The 26,022-nt window shown below is 41.2% G+C and overlaps 1 protein-coding gene and 1 long non-coding RNA gene across 2 annotated transcripts in view; one reads left to right on the top strand and one right to left on the bottom strand.

The window, feature by feature from the left end:
• LOC115460245 (cadherin-9-like) overlaps nt 1-25,701 on the top strand; it is a 253,498-nt gene extending 227,797 nt beyond the window's left edge. The window contains exons 9-11 of the mRNA XM_030190055.1: nt 19,122-19,239; nt 19,329-19,580; nt 25,211-25,701. Of these exons, the coding sequence (XP_030045915.1) occupies nt 19,122-19,239; nt 19,329-19,580; nt 25,211-25,701 (861 nt within the window). The remainder of the gene's footprint in view (nt 1-19,121; nt 19,240-19,328; nt 19,581-25,210) is intronic.
• LOC115460248 lies at nt 18,832-23,633 on the bottom strand. Its single transcript, XR_003940430.1, has 3 exons — nt 23,550-23,633; nt 23,201-23,206; nt 18,832-18,844 (listed from the first exon to the last, which is right to left on the bottom strand). It is a non-coding gene; the product is annotated as an uncharacterized LOC115460248 (long non-coding RNA).
• Nucleotides 25,702-26,022: the final 321 nt, after the last annotated feature.

Here is a 26,022-nt window from a genome sequence, read left to right as displayed (position 1 = left end):
TTATGAAATTAAAAGGGGAGGGGGATACATTACTATATCAAGATAAGGAGCTTAGAGATCGATTTGCCCAATTTTATTCAGCCTTGTATACTAAGGAAAGTGGGGAGTCGGGGGAAAAGACTAAAGAATATCTAAGCGGGTTGAGACTGCGGAAACTAACAGAGACACAAAGAGAATCATTGGACAAGCCCATAACACTGGAAGAGATAGAAGGAGTTATTAGAGGTTTAAAGGGAGGGAAAGCGCCGGGACTAGATGGGTACACGGCTAAATTCTACAAGCTAATGAGCAAGGAGGTAGGGCCATTGATAGTAAGAGTAGGGAATGAGTGCTTCACATCAGGGACTTTGTCTAGGAGTATGTATGAAGCGGGAATCTCGGTGATTCCCAAGCCGGGAAGAGATCCCACATTGTGTGCATCTTATAGGCCTATATCCCTTATAAATGTAGATATTAAGATATTGGCCAAGGCTATGGCGGAGTGGATTAATAAATTCCTGCCCCAACTGATCCATGAGGATCAATCAGGCTTCGTTCCGCGCAGGCAAGTAGCGGATAATATAAGGAGATCTCTAAACATAATATGGGAGGCCCAACGCCGGGGGGGAGATTTTGTACTTTTAACAACGGATGCAGAAAAGGCCTTCGACCGGGTCGAGTGGCAGTACCTATGGGAGGTGTTGGAGTTTATGGGGTTTGGCCCAGGGGTATTGACATGGCTCAAGGGGTTATATGCAGCACCAAAAGCTTGTATAAAAGTTAATGGGGGATACTCCGACCAGTTTCGGATACAGCGGGGCACACGGCAGGGATGTCCTCTGTCGCCCTTGCTCTTTGCCTTGGCAATTGAGCCGCTGGCGCAGAGGATTAGGGAGACGGTCAGTATAGAGGGGATCAGGGTGGGTGATCAGGAGCACAAAGTGGCATTATTCGCAGATGATATCCTGTTTTATGTAAGTCGCCCGGAGGAGACCCTACACTCTATATGCACGGAGCTTAGAGCGTTTGGAGCTATATCTGGCTTTAAAGTTAACTATGATAAGTCTGAGGTACTGGGCATCACGGGACCCACTTTGGATTTGAGCAACCTGTTAACCAGATTCTCTTTTAAGCAGGCCATGGAGAGCTTTCGATATCTTGGGGTAAGGCTTCCTCGGAATCTAGCAACTATATATGGGATTAACTATGTCCCCTTGATTAGAGAACTTAGAGCAGATTTAAGTAGATGGAAAAATGGGTTGCTCTCCTGGTGGGGAAGAATAGCGGTTATCAAGATGAACCTCCTCCCTAGGTTGTTATTCCTCTTCCAGACGCTGCCATTGGAAGTACCATCGGGTACCTTGAACAAATTGCAGACTGATATGTCTAACTTCGCCTGGGGAGAGAAAAGGGCAAGGTTATCTAAGCGAATTATGTGGAGTGGAGTGGAGGTAGGAGGGAGGGGGATGCCCAACATTACCTGGTACTATCAAGCGGCACAACTGAAGCAGGTGGCGGAATGGAGTAAGGGGGAAGGGGCGCCAGTAGCCGTATTAGAGCAACTATTGGAGCCTAGGTGTAATCTGGAAAGGGGTTTGTGGGGATCTGGAAGGATGAGCACCCCCCGTAGGGAAACTGACAATCCATTTATAGGGCACTTGTTACACACATGGGATGGGCTGAAACGCAAATTTAAAAAGGGAGTCAAAACCTCAACATTGGCTCATATTATTCATGAGGTAGAGTTCCCAGGTGGAGGAGCGGGGGGGTACGTTTCAGGAATGGTATAGAAAGGGCTTGCGGAGATTTCGAGACTTGATGTCAGATGGCACACTAAGGACATTTGAGACACTAAGGAGGAAGTTCGACCTGCGGGAGTCTGACAATTATGCATATTTGCAGGTCAAACATTATATGAGTAAACAGGGGTGGTTACAGGCGGACCCGAGGGATAGGGAGCCCCTAGAAAATATATGGGTTACATTGGAGGGGGGGAGGAGAGGCATATCCAGGTTATATAATTATATTAGAGGTAGCGCAATGAATAAACTACCTTATATGAAAGCATGGGAGAACGATTTGAACTGTGAAATGAGTGTGAAAGAATGGGAAAGAGTATGCATAGAGGTAAAAAAGGCTTCAGTGTGTGTATTAATAAAGGAAAATGCCTACAAAGTTTTAAGCAGATGGTACTATACGCCAGATCGGTTAAAACGAATGTATTCTAATGCTTCAGACAGGTGTTGGCGCTGTGACAAAGATCTGGGTAGTTTTATACATGTGTGGTGGACTTGCACTCATGTACGCTCCTTTTGGGACGATATTACTGTGTGCCTGACCTCTATCCTGGGTACGCAGTTTCCTGCAGAACCAAAGTGGTGCTTACTGGGGTGGGGAAACAAAAGGGGCCAGAAATGGCAGAAGCGGCTAAAAAGACTATGCTTATCAGCTGCGAAGCTAGAAATAGCAGCCCACTGGAAACAGAGAGTGGGCCCTACGATTGATGAGTGGAAAACGAGGCTCCGAACAATAATGGGACTTGAACAACTGACGGACAGACGGAGGGGTAGATTTGACCCGGATGCGGAGGAATGGACACACCTGGAGCGTTTATGGACTGCTGCTACTACTATATAGAGAATTCAGCCATAAAGTGAGGGAGGGAGGGAGGGAGGGGAGGAAAAATTCATTATGTTTTCAAATGTTTATATTGTAGTTCACTCTATTGGTATTGGCTGTATAGCTGTTAGCTGAATTATTGTATGCATTTCGGAACAATGTGATGGAATAAAAATATTCTCAAATCAAAAAAAAAAAAAAAAAGGAAGAGACTGCTGCCATAATGGAGTAAATCTTTAAAGCTGATTTGATATTTTTGCAGGAGACACATCTCTCACCTGCAAAAAGGAGGTTGGTTGTCAATGTTTATCTCACCATCCTATAAATCAAACAAGAGGAATGTGGCTATCCTGATTGTGAAATTTTGCCCTGCAGTAGGGCCTGAACAGGATAAAATATAGAATAAATCAGGAGCTACAGTATTGCAGTTTCACATCAAAGAATTAGGCAACACTCTTTAGATTTACTCAAAGGATGCCATAACGTGGCTGAGTTGCACTGAGAGCGATGCCCTTTCCCCACCCCTCAACCCCTGCGACTCTACATCTAGTGAGCTCTCTAATACTAGGTAAAAATGTGACTGGGGCTACAGGTAGCCATGGTGATATTAGCCAAGGAAGCAAAAGAAGCTGGCATTTGATGGTTCAAGTGACAGAATAGTGCACCAATCATGTGAGCAGGCTGGGTGCCTACAGAAAGCTTTGGCTTTTTGGGGGACAGTTTTGTGTGGGGAGCCCAGGCCGAATGGGTAGATGGTAGTGATCAAGTTTAAATGAAGTAGATGGGGAGTGAGGTTGGGAGTAATATTGCAGCAGAGTTTGGGATGGCTTATATCATTTTTTTTGGAAAGTGAAGAAATAAATTTGAGTGGAAGTATGGGGAGTGTTGGGGTCCATACATCATCAAGGACCCTGGGAAGAGGAAACAAGCAAGGTTTAACATCACCACAGACCATGACAAGTGGGAAACTAATTACAGGATGCTTGCTGCAATTTGATTGCAATTATGGTTAGATCATTCCTGACTAACTGAATTAGGGGCCCTTTTACTAAGCCGTGTAAGCGTCTATGCGTGCCCAACGCGTGCCAAAATGGAGTTACTGACCAGCTACCACGTGGCTCTTGCGGTAATTTCAGTTTTGGCGTGCATCCTATACGTACGTCCAAAAAAATAATTGTTATTTTTGGACACGCATATCAGACGCACGCCAAGTGGCACTTGATGCACATAGGTCATTACCGCCCAGTTACTGCGTGAGTCTTTACTGCTAGATCAATGGCTGGTGGTAAGATTGCAGACCCAAAATGAACGCATGGCAATTCTGATTTTGCCACATGTCCATTGTCTGCAAAAATAAAAAAGGTCTTTCTTACAGGTGCGCTGAAAAATGGATCGGCAAACGCCCAAAACCTGCACCTACACTACTGCAAGCCATTTTTCAGCACAACTTAGTAAAAGGACCCCTTAATTTGAGCTGAGGGATGACATTGTTAAATGCAATGATGGGTTGTTATTTTAAAATATTAAAGAAAGCTGTGGCTGGTTTCTGCCACATGGAAATAGTTATGTCTTTGATTTTTGGCTTGGGAGAAGGGGAGGGGCATGTGAATGCCATGCTTATCTTAGAGATTCTTGATATTTGATACACAGTTCATGGGAGGGTGAGGAATTGCATTGCTATCAAGTTGTCCTATTCTCATCTAGTGTTTTGGTTTATCTCCAATGACTTATATGGTTCAATTCACCACTAGTAATATAATATGAACTTCCTATCTTATAAAGGTCTGGTTAGAGGGTTAAGACAAATGTAATCAGCTGGTTAAAAGATTTAGCTAAAATGAAAAGAAAGCATCTGGGTGTGCCCAGGGCTTGGGACCCTGGGAGCCTTTAAAATGTGAGTCCCACGTTGGTGGCATCCCACCATGGAAATTGCATGTTTGGTGCAATGGTGGCCATTTTGTGCTGCCGAAGAGAGTAAAAGGAGCCTGTGGAAAATATGCAGAAGAGGTCCCAGCTAGAATTGCGGCCTTGTAGAGCCACTGACGTCACTCATGTGCATGCGTGCTTAAGTGAAACGTGATGACATCAGTGGCCGCATCTCGTATATGCTTGGGAGCAACGGGATGGGCCAGAAAGTTCAAGGAAGTCCCAGAGTTATAGTAAAAGGCCTGAACCACCAATTAATTAATTAAAAATATTAAATAAACTGCTGGTTGGGTCTGCAATAACCCAGAGGGGTCCTTTTTGTTTGGGACACATTTTTTTGCTTGATTAGCATTTCAACATGATCGCATATGTGCGGAAAAGTCTGTGTTTGGCCCTGATGGTTGCTGGGAAATAAGGGAGTTCAGAAATGTCCAGAGGAGCCTGAGTTTTGTGTGAAAACTTGTATATGCATGTTTGGGTGCAAAGAGACTAACACAGAGACTTGTTTCCTTTATTATATATTAAAAATATAATTTATAAATTTTAAATGTGTAAAGTGGCCAGTGCAGGTGCTGGAAGGACACTGCTGTGTGGTTGCAAAGTGACCACATGGCTGAAGAAGCTTGCAATTTATAGAAATAGTTCAGAGTCAAAAATAAAATTCCCAAATGTTGTCAAAGTTAAATTTTTTACATAAAAGCAAAGTTTAATAGTTGCTAACCTGATTTACCCCCCTGTTTACTAAGTGGCGCTAGTGGCTGCTTTGCACTAATGCTGACACAGCCCATTCATCTTGAATGGGCTGTGTCTGCACTGCCACACGGCAGCTGCTAGTGTGGCTTACTAAACAGGGAGGTTAGTAAGGTTTAATCCAAAAATGAAGTTTAGAAATATCATTTTTAATAGGTTGTAAATGTGCTTGCAACAATGTAAGCAGCTAGCTGATTGGCTGCACTACTCCCTGAAGGAACCTGAGCCTCAGAGCTGTTTGTAACAAATACACACATCAGAGGGTGACCATTTGGGAGAAGTTGAGAGAAACTGAGGATCCCTTTTACTAATAGGTGGTAAGCCCATTGCGGGCTTACTGCATGCCAATCTGGAGCTACCGCTGGCTCAACGTGGGTGCTGGTGGTAATTCCACCCCCAGCACATGGCATGTCCGGTGCTAGCAGAAATATTCAAAAATTTTCCACAGGGTGTTACCTGGCGTTAATCAGACAGCACTGCACGCTATCCGGTTACCGCCTGGTTATCGCTGGGGCGAGATTGAAATGAGATTGACATGAAATGAGATTGAAGGGGGGCAGACTCAGGAAAGATGTCAGGAAGTATTTCTTCACAGAGAGGGTGGTGAACGCTTGAAATGCCCTCCCGCGGGAGGTGGTGGACATGAAAACGGTAACGGAATTCAAAAATGCGTGGGATAGGCATAAAGGAATCCTGTGCAGAAGGAATGGATCCACAGAAGCTTAGCTGAAATTGGGTGGCGGGGGGAAGAGGGGTTGGTGGTTGAGAGGCTAAGATAGGGGAGGGCAGACTTATACGGGGTCTGTGCCAGAGCCGGTGATGGGAGGCGGGACTGGTGGTTGGGAGGCGGGAAATACTGCTGGACAGACTTATACGGTCTGTGCCCTGAAAAAGACAGGTACAAATCAAGGTAAGGTATACACATATGAGTTTATCGTGGGCAGACTAGATGGACCGTGCAGGCCTTTTTCTGCCGTCATCTACTATGTTACTATTTTACCACCATCTTAGTGGGTAGCGGTAAGTGCTCCCCACAACATGGCCATGTGATAAGAGCAATTTTACCACATGGCCATGTCTTTTCAGGCTTTTTACCCACTGCAGTAAAAATGGCCTCAGCGCATGGCAAAACAGCCCCCCGCCGCTGGTGCAGGGCCCTTTTTACCGCAGCTTAGCAAAAGAGTCCCTGAAAGAGGCAGAAGGTGTTGAAATTGTGTGTGTTTGAGAAAGGATTAAAAATATATAGAATTGATAGGATTTAACTGGTAAATGGTAAACAGCTCTGTTCAAAGTGAGAACTAAAGTAAGAGCAAGCATTTTAGAAGTCATTTTGGAAATAAATACTATTTTCTTTAGTTTAGATTAAAGTGAAAGGTAACTATGAAGCCATATTTATTGTAGCTCTAATTAAACAGCAGAATATTAAACATCTGTTGATTTAGAAAAGAAAAAGAAAATTTATAGGAACTTGTCAGTTTAAATTCAAATTACAAGTGCAATAATTTGGAGTGTATGAAAGCTTTATGGCTTATTAATTAAGAGATCGGCTCATTTTTAAACTAAGAATTGTTTAAGTATAAATTCTGGAAAAAAAGAATTTATAACAAAATTTGTCTGAGAAAGAATTTCCAACAGGTATCAAACAAGTGAGACCAATCTCATTTTGTGAGCTTTGTAAAAGACAAATAATTCTTTTTAAAGAGGACAATTTTAGATAAAGAGAATATTGAATAGGACCCATGCTGAGTCAGACCAATGGTCCATCTTGTCCAGTATCCTGTTCAACAGTGGCCAATCCAAGTCACAAGTACCTGGCAAAACCCAATTAGTAGCAATATTCTGTTACCAATCCTGGGGCAAGCAGTGGCATCCCTCATGTCTATCTCAATAACAGACTATGAACTTAGTACATAAGTACATATGTACATAAGTATTGCCATACTGGGACAGACTGAAGGTCCATCAAGCCCAGCATCCTGTTTTCAACATTAGCCAACCCAGGTCACAATACCTGGCAAGATCCTAAAGTACAATACATTTTATGCTGCTTATTCTAGAAATAGGTAGTGGATTTTCCCTAAGTCCATTTTAATAACGGTCTATGGACTTTTCTTTAGGATGCCAGCCAAACCTCTTTTAAACCCCGCTAAGTTAGTTGCTTTTACTGCATTCTCTGGCAACAAATTGCAGAGTTTAATAACACATTGAGTAAAGAAAGTATTTCTCCAATTTGTTTTAAATTTACTACTTTGTAGCTTCATTGCATGCCCCCTAGTCATAGTATTTTTGGAAAGAGTAAACAAGTGATTCACATCTATTCATTCCACTCCACTCGTTATTATTTTATAGACCTCTATCATGTCTTCTTTCAGCCTTCTTTTCTCCAAGCTGAGGAGCCCTAGCCCCTTTAGCCATTCCTCATAGGGAAGTCATCTCACCCCCTTTAGCATTTTTGTTGCCCTTCTCTGTACCTTTTCTAATTCCACTATATCTATTTTGAGATGCTGTGACCAGAATTGAACACAATATTTGAGGTGCGGTCGCACCATGTACCGATACAAAGACATTATAACATCCTCATTTTTGTTTTCCATTCCTTTCCTAATAATACCTAACCTTCTATTCGCTTTCTTAGCTGCCGCACACTGAGCAGAGGGTTTCAATGTATCAGCAACGATGATGCCTAGGTCCCTTTCGTGGACGATGACTCCTAATGTGGAATCTTGCATTATGTAGCTATAATTCGGGTTACTCTTTCCCACATGCATCACTTTGCACTTGCTCACATTAAACGTCATCTGCCATAGTGTTCTATTAAACATCCTCAAATACTTTGGACTAGGTGGAAATGTATTGAATTGGTTCCACAAATTCCTAACTGTAAGATCTTATCAAGTAATATCCAAGTCAACTATATCCTCACCATTGAGACCTGGATGTGGAGTACCTCAAGGCTCACCGCTTTCACCAGTTCTTTTTAATTTAATGATATTACCATTAGCCAAATTATTATCCAATCAAGGTCTAAATCCGTATATTTACGCGGACGATGTCACAATATACATTCCATTTAAGAGCAGCATATCAGAAATCACAGATAAAATTCATACCAGTTTCCAAATTATGAACTCATGGGCGGATGCCTTCTTACTTAAACTCAACGCAGGAAAAAAACCAATATCATCGCAGTTTAATAAGACTAATTACACTAATATAAATACACCATCCCACACTCTCCCTGTTGCACACAACTTGAAACTCCTAGGAGTTACTATTGATCAAAATCTCACCCTTGACAACCATGTGAACAATGTGACAAAGAAAATGTTTTTTGCAATGTGGAAGCTGAAAAGAGTGAAACCTTTTTTCCGAAGGGAAGTATTTCGTATGCTAGTGCAATCATTGGTATTAAGCCACCTGGATTATTGTAACTCCATTTTCGTAGGATGCAAGGAAAAAACTATTAAGAAACTTCAGACTGCACAGAATACCGCAGCTAGACTCATATTCGGTAAGGCGAAATATGAGAGCGCCAAACCCCTTAGAGAAAAATTCCACTAAAGGATCGTATTGCCTTCAAAATTTGCACCTTGACCCATAAAATCCTCCATGGAGAAGCTCCTTCATACATGTCAGACCTAATTGACTTACCGGCATGAAACATCAACAGTTCGTCGCGTACCTTCCTGAACCTCCACTATCCTAATTGTAGAGGACTCAAGTACAAATCAATACATGCATCTACCTTCACATACCTCTGCACAAAAGCATGGAACAAACTACCAAACACTATAAAAAATAACACGTAACTTAACAAACTTCAGGAAATTCCTGAAAACACATTTGTTTGAAAAAACTTACAATAAGAATCCTTCTTAGAACTTGATTATTCTATATCTAAACCAATCACCTACTAATCCCTCTAAACTGATTATATCAGCCATATTATCATATTTTTTTCTTTTTCATTTTGTGTTATGTAAATTATTCCACAGACATATCTTCCTTAATTCTTACATAGTAATATGTTAATTTAGAACAAACCTCTTACTCTGTTCATAACTATATCTTTTGCAATATAATGTAAGCCACATTGAGCCTACAAATAGGTGGGAAAATGTGGGATACAAATGTAGCAAATAAATAAATAAATTTAGATGCCCAGCTCCCAGTCTTGTAAGGTCCTCTTGTAATTTTTCACAATCCTCTTGCGATTAACAAGTTTGAATAACTTTGTGTCAGCAGCAAATTTAATTACCTCACTAGTTACTCCCATCGCTAGATCATTTATAAGTATGTTACAACGCATCGGTTTCAGCACAGAACCCTCCAGAGAACCCCACTATCTACTCTTCTCCATTGAGAATACTGACCATTTAATCCTACTCTCTGTTTTCTATCTTTTAACCAGTTTTTAATCCACAAAAGGAGTTTGATGAAATAATTTTGAGAGTGAAAGAAATTATTTTTAAATCAAAATTCTTTTATGCAGTGCTTTAAGAAAAAAAGGAACTTGTCCTGGGAGAACTTAGAACAACACATTGCTCTACAGAGAACTCGGTTTTAAAAAGAGAAAGAAATAAATTAAATTCTCAGTAACTGGGAGTTTGTGTGAAGTGGATGTTTGAATGTTCCAGACTTCCAGACTCCATAATACATAGGAAAACAGGAGGATGCCCTCTACAAAATGCAGTAAGACCAAAGGTGAGTAGAGGGTCACTCAAGACTCTCATGCCAGAAGAATACAGATGCAGACACTTTGGGCCCTGTTTACTAAGGTGCGCTAGCGTTTATATTCCTATGGGTGTCTCTAGCATTAGCGTACACAAATTTTTAGAATGCCTATAGAGCGACGTAGTAAACAGGGCCCTTTATTAGGCATCAAAATGAAGGACCCGACACGGGCCTGTGTTTTGGTGGAAAACCGCATGCCTCAGGTGTCACAAAACTCAATGGAGTATACTTAGGGTTATCATATGTGCGGATTTCACCGGTCATGTCCTCTTTTTGAGGACATGTCCGGGCAATCGGGCGGGTTTTGTCAATCTGCCCGTTTGTCCGGATTTCTGGACAAACGGGCAGGCTGGTGGGTGGACAAACGGGCAGATTGCTAGCCTCCCCTCCCCTTACTTACTACTGCCCTGGTGGTCTAGTGACCTCTTCCGCCTTCGGGGCAGGAAAGAGCACCCTCTTTCCTGCCCGGAGCGCTGACCTGCATGCATCCTTCCTGTTGCTGATCTCGGCGCCGATTCAAAATGGCCACCGAGAGTTGAAGTGACCTCATGAGACTTCAACTCTCGGCAGCCATTTTGCATCAGCGCCGAGATCAGCAACAGGAAGGATGCATTCAGAGCAGCGCTCCGGGCAGGAAAGAGGGGGCTCTTTCCTGCCCCGAAGAGGTCACTAGACCACCAGGGCAGTAGTAAGGTAAGGGGAGGGGGGTGACAGGGAGGTGGGGTGATAGGGTGTATGACAGAGGGGAGAGGAAAATGTAACAGGGGGCAGGGTGGGGTGTGAAAGGGGGCGGGAGGCTTTGTGGTGGGGGTGGGGCATGTGTCCTCTTTTTGGGGGGGACAAAATATGGTAACCCTAAGTACATTTATCTTTAAATGGTACCTAGAAGTGGTATATGAGTAGTGATACCAAGCAGTGTTAACTCCTGTCAAGGAAAAGGCAGTTTTCAAAAATTCTTTCCTGTTAGTCAGAGACTAAGTATAACGAGAGACAGGCTCAAAACAATGAGGGTTTTAAATCATCCTTTATTTTTCATTACCTAAAGCATTCTAGTACAATAGTTTTTTTATTGAGGCAGGAACACCAGTAACCACACACACACATTAAGGGAGCATAGCCTCTTTTATTGATTTATATTTTAATCTAGAAACAGGTAAAATTAAAGCCTGAAGAAAGAATGCCAAGACAAATGAAAAGAAATAAGTAATACAAAAAGCAGGAAACAGATATGTGGAAGAATACAGAATATACATGGGCATTTATTTTTTTCGCAAAGAAAAACAAAAATGAGCTCAAAGCACACACAAACTAACACAGAAAAGCATTACTTACCTGATAAGGTTTTATTAAACCCTGAGAACAAATATACACCAGTGAAGTCAATAATCATATTCTGTTGTTGATAATAAATGAAAACAACTATTTACATGATGTTTTTAAATAGTTTAAGAAAACTGGACCCCCATCTAGGCATAAAAAAAGTGAACATTGTATTTGGAATTTTAAAGTGTTAAAATATTTTAATACATTTTAAACTTTTAATATACTTTTAAATATTTGTAACTTTTAAATATTTTAATCTTGTTTTAAATGTTTTTAACATTGATTTAAATACTTTTTCTAACTATAAAATGCAATAAAAACAACTTTTTGCACAAATTCAACTCCGTGAACACCTACCTCTGTAACACTTAACTATTATTCTTAAATCTAAATCAATCTAACATTCTTACAGATTGGAGTAAGCCCATCTGAACAAGGGCCATTTCTTTAATATATTTCCCTCTTTCCTAAGAAGCAGGATTTTGTCTTAGGTATATTACATGTGCTCAGCTTTGTTAGAGTCTACAGGGTGAGGTTAAAAAAAAGAAGAAGGACCCTCTAGAGAGGTCTTTTTTCCATTTTTTCAGCAACCATTTTTAATTTCAAAGAGAAATATTACATATTTATTTATCATACTTGGGTATTACTATTAAACAATATGTGGAGAGGCATTTTCAATATGATGTCTAAATCTGATTTTGGACTTTTTGCTGAAAAACCATCCCAAAATTAAGTGGTGAACATAGTGATTTTTGAACCAGAAAAACATCGAAAATGGCTATTTGCTAGGTGGTGTTGTGCTTAATGCTCTGTATTTTAGAACCATTTTTGAAAAAATTATCGCAAAATGGAATGAGTTCTGTGGTAAAGTGTTCTTGCAGTCTCACTGTGTTTTAAGGGCTTAAGGGCCCTTTTACCAAGCGGCTGTAAAAGTTAGCGTGTTGTGGTGTCAACGTGTGGGATTAATGCATGTTGAGGCTACCTTTTACTGCAGTGGGTAAAAGGGTTGTTTTTCAAAATAGACAGTAAATGGCCATGTGCTACTTAGAAAATTGGCACACAGCCATTTACTGCCGAAGCCCTTACTGCCTCCTGTTTAGGAGATGCTGAGGGCTTACGCAGTGCTGCCCGATTTCTGCTGGGCATGCCTACTCCTCACCCATTGGCACTAGAAAATAAAACTGATTTTCTAGTGCCTGAAAAGGTGCATGGAAGACCCAGAACTACCATTGGGCTCCTAAGACCAATTCGCTGCATGCTACACCGGCGGTAGCCCTACTGCTGGTTAGTAAAAGGGCCCCTTATTGCCCTTTAGTAAAAAGACACGCAAAGCACAGTACATTCAGCATTTCAGTGACCATCAAAGAAGGAAGAAATGAGACCACAAGTGCTAAAGGCCAGTCTCCCTTTTAATTATTGGCAATTGTTTATCAGGCACTGCTTGTGTCTGCTCCGCTTTACCTGAAGCAAGAACTGCAGGTGCACCATACATCTTTCTACTATACATCTTTCTGTTGATTGAGTAATGCGACTGCGCCATGCTGATACAAGCGCTTCAGATTTTGTTTCGGCTGGAATCTCCTTGTGGAATGAGCTATCTGACCAGCTTCGTCGGTGCTCTGACATTAAGTAGTTCAAAACACAACTGTTTGTGTCCGCGTTTTGGTAACGGCATACGAGTATTTTGTTTTATGCTGAGTAATGTCTTTGTATTGTTGTTGTAATGATTATGAATGTTTTTTATGGAACCATAGTCCTAGGGCCCTGTTTACTAAGCTGTGCTCGAGGCACGTTAGTGCTTTTAGCGCGCACTAACTGTCTAGGCGCCCACAATATTCCTATGGGTGCCTACACTGTTAGCACATGCTAATTTTGTGCACGTGCTAAAAATGCTGGTGCACCTTAGTAAACAGGGCCCATAGGCAGTATATACGTTTTTAAAATAAATAAATAAGCATTTCTGCAAAAATTTAGAGACTCTGAATTTGACAGAGTTAACATGAAACTAATGCACCCAGACCAAATTGGATTCATGAGTGAGATATTGGCTCAGATAATATCAGAATTGCTTGATGTTTTTAATTCAGTTAAAAGGGTTAAATTCAGTTGTGCTATATTATCATTTGATGCTGAGAAAGGAATAGAGAAAACTAAGGGGTCCTAAGGCATGCTAGAAAATAGCTGGTGCTGCGATTAGCTTATGGGTTTGCTGCGCAATCCAGCCACTTTCTAGCGTGGCTGAAAAATGGCCCTGGCCAGGTTTTTAAAAATTGCCATGCTCTAATTTCCAAATTAGCACGTGACCATTACTACTGGGATCCCTTACTGCCACCTGTTTAGGAGGCAGTAAGGGCTCCCACGCTACTCCTGTACTAATCGGATAGTGCGCAGTAATGTGCTTGTGCCCTTTCCGCCCCCAGACATACTTTTAACGTATGAGTAGCATGCTCATCTTGGCAAATTACCATGGGACGCTTCAGCATGCCTTAGTAGAAAGACCCCACTATCCAGCTCATTTTCGAAAGTGATCGTCGGCCATCTTCCGACACAAATCGGGAGATGGCCGGCGATCTCCTGAAATCGGCCAAATCGGTATAATCGAAAGCCGATTTTGACCAGCGCCAACTGCTTTATGTCGCAGAGCCGGCAAAACATCAAGGGGGCGTATCGGTGAAGGCGGGGCGGGACGGGGACGTGCTCATGAGATGGCTGGCTCCGCCTGATAATGGAAAAAAAAAAGCCAGGCTTGACGAGCATTTTGGCGGCTTTACTTGGTCCCTTTTTTTTCACGACCAAGCTTCAAAAGGAGCCCCAACTGACCAAATGACCATTGGAGGGAATCGGGGATGACCTCCCCTTACTCCCCCAGTGGTCACCAGCCCCCTCCCACCTTAAAAAAAACAAAAAAAAAACTTTTTTGCCAGCCTCTATGCCAGCCTCAAATGTCATACCCAGCTCCCTGATAACAGTATGCAAGTCCCTGGAGCAGTTTTTAGTGGGTGCAGTGCACTTCAGACAGGTGGACCCAGGCCCATCCCCCCTACCTGTTACACTTGTGGTGGTAAATGGGAGCCCTCCAAAACCCACCCAAAACCCACTTTACCCACATGTAGGTGCCCCCCTTCACCTCTTAGGGCTATGGTAATGGTGTAGAGTTGTGGGGAGTGGGTTTTGGGGGGGATTTGGGGGGCTAAACAACCAAGGTAAGGGAACTATGCACCTGGGAGCTATTTTTATTTTTAATTTTTAGAAGTGCCCCCTAAGGTGCCCGGTTGGTGTCCTGGCATGTGAGGGGGGCCAGTGCACTACAAATGCTGGCTCTTCCCAAGACCAAATGCCTTGGATTTGGCCGGGTTTGAGATTGCCGGCATTATTTTCCATTATGGCCGAAAACCAATGCCGGCCATCTCAAACCCAGCGAGCTCTGACATTTGGCCGGGCCCAACCGTATTAGCGAAGAAAAAGATGGCCGGCCATCTTTTTCGAAAATACGGTTTGCTCCACCCACTTACAGCACCAGCCTCAGAGGTGGCCGCCCATAGAGATGGCCGGCGCCATTTGATTATGCCCCTCTATATGTCCTTACCCCTTTTCAGTCCTCTCTAAATTCAAGTTAGGGGTTAATTTTTGCAGCTGATTTAAAGTTGGTTTTTTTTTTTTTTTTTGGGGGGGGGGTTGGTTATTGTTTTTTTTTGTTTTGCTTTATTTTAATTTCGTTGCTGCCCCAACCACGGTTGTCTTGGTGCATTGGCAGATTTCTACTGCCTTTTCACTTGAGAAGTGCACCCATCAGGAATGATGTCCCTATTATTTTACTTGTTTATGGAATATTTTGCTGCTTGACGCAAAGGAGTGCAGGGAATTGTGGTGGGTAAGGAGACTTATATAATTTGTTTATATGCAGGTGATAGTTTGATATATATTATAGATCCAAAATTCTTGTTTCGTCTATATTACAAATACCATGGAAACAATAGTTATGTGTCTGAATACTCTATTGACTTTGTTAAATCAACAATATTACCCTTTAAAACAGCCCTACCAGAATGTCGCTATGACCTATTGGATATGGGATTTCAGATTGCTCTACGGTTTAATTGTTTCACTGTAATAGTTTCTAATACCTTATCACATTTATTTATTTTGACTTATAAACTATAGTGCCCCAGTTATGAAGTACATTCAAACTGGAAATAATCTTACTTGTGTTTCAATACCTGGGAAAACAAAGGGGGTCTTTTATTAAAGTTTAGCTCGAGTTATCTGCAGCAGGGCCCATAGGGATAAAATAGACTATGCTGCAGATAACTCGAGCTAAGCTTTAGTAAAAGACCCCCAAAGTATTCCCTGAAGAAACTTGGGGGTCCTTTTACTAAGGCACTCTGAAAAATGGCCTGCGGTAGTGTAGGCGTGAGTTTTGGGCACGCGCAGAATCATTTTTCAGCACACCTGTAAAAAAGTACTTTTTACATTTTTTGCCGAAAATCGATGTGCGGCAAAATGAAAATTGCTGTGTGTCCATTTTGGGTCTGAGACCTTACCGCCAGCCATTGACCTAGTGGTAAACTCTCACCCAGTAACCGGGTGGTAATGACCTACATGCACCAAATGCCACTTGGCGTGCGTCCGATACGCACAGCAAGAAATACAAATTATTTTTTAGCTGTGCATATTGCACACGTGCCAAAAATGAAATTACCACAAGAGCCCGCAGTAACTCCATTTTGGCGCACATTGAGCACATGTAATATCCAATTGCTCTGGTCCTGTTAGCACTAAAATTCAAAATGGTACCATTTAACCCATGGCTCTCCATGTAGCAGGAGTGCTATGAAAAGCATATATAATAAAATAAAAATGTAAAAGCATACAACCAAACTAAAGGACCCTTGCACTAAAGCATAGCAAGCACTAACAGACATTAATGTGCATTAAATGCTGCACATCCTATTTTAAACCTTTGGGCAATGTGGCACTTAGCACACACTAATGTCCATTAATGCATGCTAAGCTTTAGTGAAAGGGCCCTTAAATACCTAAATAACAGAGATAAAACCCCAATTTTAAATGAACAGTTAAATGCCAAAGGCATCTTCAAAAAAGCTGAACAAACAGCTGTTATCGATCTGGTAATTAAGGCATGGGTTGGAATGGGCATCCAGGAATGTTTTTTTTAGTTTCCAACAGATGTCATGAATGGTGTGCCCTCTTCCTAAAAAGTGTGCCTTATGCGCACATAGGGGGTCTTTTACTATGCCACAATAGTGTTTTTAGCTCATGGTAGAAATCAGCTGGCAGTAATCGCTGAGACGACCATTATATTCCCATGGGTGTTTTGGCGTTTATCGCCAGCTGATTTCTATGTGGAGCTAAAAACACTACTGCAGCTTAATAAAAGACCCCCATTCTGTGCCCTTTTTGCATGTACTGTAATAGTGTGTGCACATCTGACAGTTTGTGCATTTTCCCTGGGGGGAGGGGGAAAAGTGCACATTATTCCTTGGATTCTATAAAGTTGAGCACCCGAATTTACGACTAGTGTGCAAATTTGGGCATGTAAGCTATGGAATAGTGCCAGTTGTGTGCCTAACTTAATCGTTAAATTAATTAGTGCTAATTAGCAATGATTTGTAGTTACAAATGGAAACTTAGGTGTTATTGTATAAACTTAGGGCTAGATTCTATATATCACGCCTAAATAATTGGTGCTGAAAAAAACCCCACCTAGATGTATTGTATAAAGTACTCCTAAATGTAGGCATACTTTTTAGAATATACCTAATCAACAGATGGTTTATAGAATTTGCTGGACGTCCATCCGCATGACTAAATTTATTTACACCAAGTAAAACTTGGTTTACTACTACTACTTATCATTTCTGTAGCGCTACTAGATGTGCACAGCGCTGTACACTTGAATATGAAGAGATAGTCCCTGCTCAATAGAGCTTACAATCTAATAAATGCCGATGCCTAAATTAGGCATGGACCAGGTGTATTCTATAACAACATACATAGATTTTAGAAATGCTCATGTTCCACCCATTCCACGCCCATGGTCACACCCCTTTCTCAACTATGTGACTTAGAATTTATGCGCATCATGTTACAGAATATGCTTAAACAGTTGTGTGCATAAAGTCTAATTAATGCCAATTAGTGTCAATAATTGCTTGTTAATTGGCAATAATCAGCACTGAATGGCTTGTTAACTAATTAAGTTGCACATGCAAATCCACACTGTGACCAGATTTGTGTGCACAACTTAAGTCATGCTAAATAGAATCTAGGGGTTAGTGCCTAAATGTTGTAGCGCATAACTACAAAGGGAGTGTGCCCAGGGTGAGTCAGGGGAGTGGTTTGCAGTTGCAAGCATGTGTTACAGAATACTATCACTTATGTGCACAATTGTCAACTGTAAGTACCAGCATTTACACCAGCTTTTGATGTGGCATTAGTGCTCTGGCCTAAAGCCTCTCGACTTACCCTCTTCTATAACAGCAATTTTGCACACAATTGCTGTTACAGAATTGGCACTTAGAACCCATGTTTTTACCACCTAATTTTTGGTGCCTTTTGTAACATCTACCCCTATGTGCAAAGAAAGAGCACTATGGGGGAGATTCTAAATATGGTGCCTGGAAGATCAACACAGGAACATCTGTGCTTAAACATATTCTATAACTTTTCCATATGTATTATGGAATACGCTTATTGCCTGTCCGTGTGACTATATTTAGTCGCAAGGAATTATGGCAAGTAAAACCTGGTGTAAATACCAGCACCTAAGTTAGGTGCAGGGTAGGTATATTCTATAATCCTGCATGTACATTTTCAGAATCCCATGACCCATCCATTTCATGCCCACTTTTGACAACTCTAATTAGAATACATGCAGACCACATTATAGAATAAGCTTATCAAGTTTTGCGTGTAAGTTCTAATTAATGCCAATTAGTGCTGATTATTGCTTAACAGCCAATTAACTGCACTGATTGGCTTGTTAACCAATTAAGTTATGTGCACTGTTATGGAATACGCTTGGCTTTTTGCCTGGAAATCAAAGCGCAATATATTGAATCTGGGTGTGAACTCTTTAAGAATAGGGCACACTATTACCTTTGGATGACATTTGTTTCAAACAACAGCCCATCTCTGGGCTTGGGATATCTGCTATCAAGTAGAATTTCTCCATTTGATCCATCCCTCAGTCAGGTCTTCACTCTTTGGGTCAGCTAGGGATAGGAATGCTGTGGAGGGAGAGAGTCAAGGTCATTGTTTTTTATGTGACATCATTCAGTACAGCTCCCAAATCTTCATATGAATGGTTATACAATCCAACTTTGTAAAGTATCCAAATCCTTAGTTTCTGAATTTCTCACTGACGGTACTTCTGTATTGTTAATTTATTTACCTGCATTCAGACTATCATTGCCTACAGACATTGGTATAGAACACCAGCCACCTCTGGATGATCTTACTATGGGGAACATAGATTTAGACACTTCTGAGACTGGATATGAGACTGGATCTGAGACACGTCAAGAACCATTTATCTGCCCTTGAATACTAGAAAGAAAAGTAGAGAAAGGGAAAAAAACCAATTAAACATACTTTCATAATTTGTAATCTTGACAAATATGTTAGATTTAAAGAGACTTCAAGACTTACCCAATCCTTTTTTTCATATATATATACTATAACATTCTTCTTGTACATGTTTAATTAAGTTTGTTAAATAGAATAGAAAAAAATATTAACTATTAATTTTTATTGTTTAACTTGTTTAGCTTATTCAAACTATAAGTGCTGTAGACAAAGATGAACCTCCTCGGGGACACACCTTCTTCTTTGAGCTGGTGCCAGAGTTTGCTATAAATCCAAATTTTACAGTGTTGGATAATAAAGGTACAAATCTTCTTGCTAATGTGCAAATTCACTTGATTGTTACTGGCATACAGAAGAATATGACTCTCATCTTTTCCCCTGAATTATAGATAACACTGCAGGGATCATGACAAGAAGAAACGGATACAATCGGCATAAAATAAATACCTATCTCCTTCCAGTTGTAATATTTGACAATGATTACCCTATCCAAAGCAGCACTGGCACATTGACTATTCGAGTGTGTGCATGCGATAGCCATGGGAATATGCAGTCCTGTAATGCCGAGGCGTTGCTTCTTCCTGCCGGACTCAGCACTGGGGCTCTAATTGCTATCCTTCTCTGCTTCATTATACTTCTTAGTAAGTAATCATTGTGACAATCTTTAAAACTAATATTTAAACTATTGCATGCTATATATATATATATATATTTTTTAATTCCAGTGATTAGGGTCTTGTTAAAAAATAACTAAATAAATACATGACAGATCCAGTTCAAGAAGCACAGAGTAGTGGGAGGAAAACTCCCTCCACTGCTCCAGGTAGGAGAGGGGGCTGGAGTTGGTGTTGAGGCTGGGACAAGGGAAGGCTGATGCTAGGTCTAAGAGAAGAAGAGACTGATGCTGGGACTGGGTAAAAAGAGGCTGTTGGTGTGACTCGAGGAAGGAGCTGGTGTGTTTGCTGAGAGTTATAGAAATGATAAGTAGTAGTAGTAGAAGGGGAGACCAATGATGGGACTAGGAAAAAGGAAGCTGCTTCTTGGCTGGGAGAAAAGGGGCCAATGTTTTTTGCTAGGAGAAGAGGGGGTTGATGCTGTGAGAATGGAAGACTAATGCTGGAGCTGGTGCTGTTGCTAGAAGGATAAACTGATGCTGATGCAGGGAAAAGTAGCTGACACTGTCAGATGCTGGGGCTGAGGTGGGAGAAGGAGTCTGTCAGCATAAAACTATTGGAAAATTGCATTTTGAGTCACTGAATGGAATCCACCCAAAAAGCCACATTTTTTTAAATGATGTGAAAACACCTATAATCCTATCTTTCTGTCCATAGGAAAGCTCTGAATTGCATCAAAAATAAACTCCTAAAATTCGAACAATGAACCCATAGAATCAGAAACCCTATTTGTATGCTACATGTATTATTCATAAGACTTCTTCATATCAGTGAAAGCAGTAATTACAGTGAATTTTGTTATTATCCTTGAAAATATATCACTCTGCTTTTCAATTTAAAGCTCAGGGAATTATAGAAAATACTGAGCCAGTATCCCTCTCCTTCCTTTGTTCTACCATGACATGTTCAGCATCTTACCTCCGTTTCTCTAAGGGATTGCAACATTACAATCAGTATCACAACTGATGTGAGGCCTTGAGCAACCACATATTCTCAAGGCTTGATGGTTTCTGCTACCTCTGAAAATGGAAGTTCAGAGAGGGCAAGAGCTGGCAGGCATTGAGCACACTTAGATGTTCAAGGCGCTGCACCAGCCACATAAGAAAGTAAAGGGATATTATACACAATTTCTCTGTCCTAGGGGGCTCATAAACTAAGGGCCCTGTTTACTAAGGTGCGCTAACATTTTTAGCACATTAAACGCTAGAGTCACCCATATGTTCCCAATGGTGTCTTAGCGTTTAGAGCGTGCTTATCATTAGCGTACACTAAAAACACTAGCTTGTCCTTAGCGTGGCTTAGTAATCAGGGTCCTAAGTTTTTGCAACTGATGTAATGGATTATTAACTGACTTGCTCAGGGTCACAGGGTGCTAAAGTGGGAATTAAACTCACTTTTCTAGGTTACATATGTACTTAAGTATTGTCATACTGGGACAGACGAAAGGTCCATCAAGCCCAGCATTCTGTTTCCAACAGTGGCCAATCCAGGTCACAAATACCTGGCAAGATCCCCCCCAAAAAGTACAAAATATTTTATGCTGCATATCCCAGAAATAATGGATTTTGCCCAAGTCCAATTTAATAATGGTCTTTGGACTTTTCCTTTAGGAAGGCGTCCAAACCTTTTTAAAACTCTGCTAAGCTAACCGCCTTTACCACATTATCTGCCAACAAATTTCAGAATTTAATTACATGTTGAGTGAAGAAAATCTTTCTCTGATTCGTTTTAAATTTACTACTTTGTAGCTTTGTCGCATGCCCCCTAGTCCTAGTATTTTTGGAAAGCATAAACAGATGCTTCATGTCTACCCATTCCACTACACTCATTATTCTATAGACCTCTATCATATCTCTTAGCTCACTGCACTATTAGGATATTCCTCCACTCTGCTTGTCAGCTTGGAGCAGGAGCTTTCAACCAATCCTCAGGACACACCCATTCAGGTAGGATTTTAAGATATCCACATTGAATATGTTTTAAAAAAATGTGCATACACCACATCCCTTATATGCAGATCTCTCATGCATATTCATTTTAGATATCCAGAAAACCTGATTGGCTAGGTATATCTCAAGGACTGGGTTGAGAACCACTGGCTTGGAGAAAAGATAGCTGTGGAAAGATGTGACAGAGATCTCTAAACAGGATGTTGGGCTTGATGGACCTTTGGTCTGTACCAGTATGACAGTAGTTATTTTATATTATATTATTATTATTATTGAAGGAAAGGTGAAGATGGAAGAACCGATGGTTGGCTGGAGGAGCAGGGGGGTCCTGTTAGAAGTTGGGATGCAGGTGGATGCTTGGCCCTCCCAAACAAAAAAGATGCCAGATTTTTCAGGATTGGTGGTGGCAACATTACTGCCCTCACCTCCTCCTGTGTCTGTCCTAAGTTAAAGAAGCATCAGCATTATGTGAGCCCTGTATCACTTTCCTGCATGGCTGCCGAGAGGAGGGGCGGGGGGGGGGGCAAAATTCCCCAGGCCCGGCCTCCAAGGGAAGTTCAGTCCTGGGGTCTGTCTCTCTCCTGCTCCTGTCAGGACCCGGGTGATTGCATTAAAGCGATAACCCAGTTCCGGCACACAGAAGCAGGAGAGAGACAGACCTCGGTACCGGACCCCCTTTGGAGGCCAGGGAGGAGCAAACGCACTGACACAGGAAGGTAGGGGATGGTAGTGGCTTGAGCGAGTGAGGGGCAGCGGTGGCAGCTGCGACCTGAGTGGGGTGGGGGGGCAGAAACTGTGGCAGCCAGGCCCTAGGCCTGGCTCTGTCTTTTGGTGGCCCTGCTTTCCTGCCCCCTCTGAGGCAGATTTCCTGTTGTAGGGGGTGAGGCACAACAGTGCTTCAGTGCAGGTCTATGTTTACAGGATCTGGGCAGGGTCCAGCTGTCTTTAAATCTGGACTGGTGTGGGAGGAAGTAGGAAAGTCAGCAGTGGCCTGAAATCAGGGAGGGGAAGGGGAGATACTGATTGTAAGATGGAGGTAAGGAAGAGGAGATGAGATGCTAGGCAACTGGTGGGGAGGGGGGTTTAGAAGGGAAGGGGCAACCTGGGGGTTGGAGGGATGCTGAAAACATGAGTATAGGAAGGGGAAGGAAGATGCTGGTAACCTGGAGAGGGCAGTGTCATAGCCGGACCTGCCATTTTGAGTAGGCCCAGAATAAACATGGGTAGGCCCTTCCAACCCCCCCCCCCCTATTTATTTATTACATTTGTACCCCGCGCTTTCCCATACAATGCAGGTTCAATGCAGCTTACATAGTAATTTAAAATACAAAGTCTAATAGTGAGAGAAATTTAACAGTAGTGAAACAAGATAAAGTTGAAGCTTGATAATGTATGATTAGGATAAGGGAGGGTAGGCAAGATATGATAGTATAGGTTGGAGAAATGGGGTAAGGAGGAATATAGTAAAGGAGAGATGGAGAGGAGATGGTTGGGATGCGTAGAGGGGGAATGGGGAGGTGGGGTAAGTAAAACCAATGATGAGGTCGGTATCATAGTCAGAACAGAATTGGGAGTGGTGGTTGATCAGGTTAGGTTGGGACATTAGAGTAGGCTTGCTTAAAGAAATGAGCTTTCAACATTTTTCTAAAGGGCAAGCAGTCGGTAATTAATCATATAGATCTACACACACATACACACACACACACACACTCACTCACCTTTTGTCTTGCATCTCTTTCTCTACCACTTTCATATCTGATATCTGCTCCTCCCCTGCACATGACCTAGGAACTCCCCCTGTCTCTGAACCCCCCTTTCCTCCTCATTCTACCTGAGAACTGGTGGCTGCAGCAGCGATTCACATTTGCAGCCTTCACCAGCCCCACAGTTCTCAGATAGAGGGGGGAGGGAGGGGGTTTTAGAGACAGGGAGAGTTGCCAGGCCATGGGAAGGAGAGAAGCAGAAACTTCTGCCTGAAATTTGAAACATTTTTGAACAGGATGGAGCTTCAGTGCATCAAGCTTGCAAAACAGTTGATCTTTTAATTAATGAAACCCTAGAATTCATTGAGCCAACAGCTCAGTGGTGTCAACGTTTTTTATGAATGTGTCAAGATTGAAGGACGACACTTTGAACACAAGTTATGAATTCACTAAGGAAAAAAAAACATTGTGCTAATGTAATTTCAAAGTCACGCTAGATGTTTAAACAGCTACAAAGTATTTTGAATCTATATAAGGGGTCCCATTTTCTCCGGATACTGTGTACAAATATTAAACTTGATTAAAATATTTATACCTCCAAATTTTATTCAACTACTGGCCTTTGTTCAATAAAAAAAAATTCTGAAATGATTATTCTGACAGATCTAGCAAATAACATCCTTAGCTGATTTCACATTCCTGTATGTAAAAGTCTGAATTTGAACTCAGGAAAGCAAATAGGTGCATAGATATCATGCAATTCAGTACCAGCTCTATCCAACCTCTACCCCTGGGAATGTGTACGCCTATATCAGAATGAAGTAAATGCTATGTGTTGGCAACTTGTAGTTTTATTCACGTACCACAGATATGCAGTGATGACCAGGAAGGAAACAAGGGACTCAACAGTCCACCGAGGTTGTAAAATATTTTATTGTCTTATCCAATGTGTCTGCACAATCACTTCAACCTAAAACTCATGTATACTCCTGCACTTATTTTATGCTTAAAACAGTATTTCATACACAAAAATGCCTTCTTTCGTTATCCTATGGGGTGAATTCCAAACTATGCGCCTAAAAAAATGGCGCAGAAAAAATTCTTACGTGCTATTGTATAAGCTGTGCCTAAAGTTAGGCGTGGTTTATAGAATAGCACTCAGACACAGGGGTCGGGTGTAAATTTAGGAGCATCCATTTGATCCAACGAAAACATGGTACAAATGCCCCTACCTAAATTTACATGTGGAACCCCCGTATTCTATAATTGCATGTGTCACTCGAATCCATGCCCATGCTCAGCTGCAAAACACCCATGACCTTCCCATTTCTGTGCCCTCTTTTCTGGGGCATGCATAAAATTTAGGCATATATCACACATCTAAATTTATATGTGTACTAAATTTACACATGGCACTAATTGGCTCGTTATTCAATTAAAATTTGTGTGCAAATTAGACACATGCCCAAATTTGCATGCATATTTTTGTTGACTTTTATATTAGGGGTATAATGCCCAATTTTCAAGATATTTATCAAATAAGAAATCTTTGAGACAATATAGACTATAAACTAAACAGCAACCACTAGAGTTTGCAAAAAACATCATTACCTATGAGCCAAAAATATAAATAATAGGTTAGTATTATGCCCAGATATAAACACTAACAGAATTACTGTAAGTGATAGAAAGCTTTGTATAGATTAAAATACAAATGCAGAATATGTTTTTATAGGAAATCACTTTGAATGGACTGTTTTGGCATTTCCGCACGGCACACACTAACACGGCTAAGTAAACAGAGGAGTAAAATAATAGATTGTACTTTATGGAAAATAGCTAAGTGACTGAAGTCTGAAATATGTAATAAAGCAATATCCCATACTCTGAAAATGTGTTCTGTTTGCAACTTCAATTATAGCTAGCTTTTCTTTTTCTTTTACAGTTTTAATTGTTCTTTTTGCTGCATTGAAAAGGCAAAGAAAAAAGGAGCCTTTGATTATTTCTAAGGATGATGTTCGAGACAACATTGTGACCTATAATGATGAAGGGGGAGGGGAAGAAGATACACAGGCATTTGATATTGGTACACTAAGGAATCCAGAGGCAAGAGAAGATAATAAGCTTAGAAGAGACATTATTCCAGATACTATATTTCAGATTAGGAGAACCACACCCTTGTGGGAAAATATTGATGTGCAGGATTTTATTCATCGGAGGATAAAAGAAAATGATTCTGACCCAATGGCACCTCCATATGATTCACTAGCAACTTATGCCTATGAGGGAAATGATTCTAGAGCAGAATCTCTTAGTTCTCTGGAATCTGTTGCTACTGATGGGAACCAAGATTATAATTACCTCAGTGACTGGGGACCTCGGTTCAAAAAGCTTGCAGATATGTATGGTGGCGATGACAGTGACATGGACTGCTGAAGGAAAATAATGATGGCCCATCGTGATGGAAATTATTTTTTTTTCTAAATGATGTGATCTATCTTGTCTCAGAGAGAGAAAAATGTAGGGGTGTTGTCATAGCAGTTCGGTTGACTTGTAAGTTCACACAAATGATTGTGACTGGCTTAGGTATTAAAATTTCATATCACCTTTTCTGCCTATTAAGAAAAAATAAAACTTATGAAGGTGTACTATATCAGTAGTGAAAGTAAGCTGGAAAGGCTTTTTGTGCCTTTATTAATAAAGATATGAAAACCTTTTGTTTTTCTATTTTTCAGTTTGTTCGTTTTTACCTGGTTT

Source organism: Microcaecilia unicolor, chromosome 1 (assembly GCF_901765095.1).
Source record: "Microcaecilia unicolor chromosome 1, aMicUni1.1, whole genome shotgun sequence".
In the NCBI taxonomy this organism is placed as follows: domain Eukaryota; kingdom Metazoa; phylum Chordata; class Amphibia; order Gymnophiona; family Siphonopidae; genus Microcaecilia; species Microcaecilia unicolor.
The sequence above is the reverse complement of the archived record's forward strand: the minus strand, read 5'-3'. Positions and strand labels throughout refer to the sequence as shown.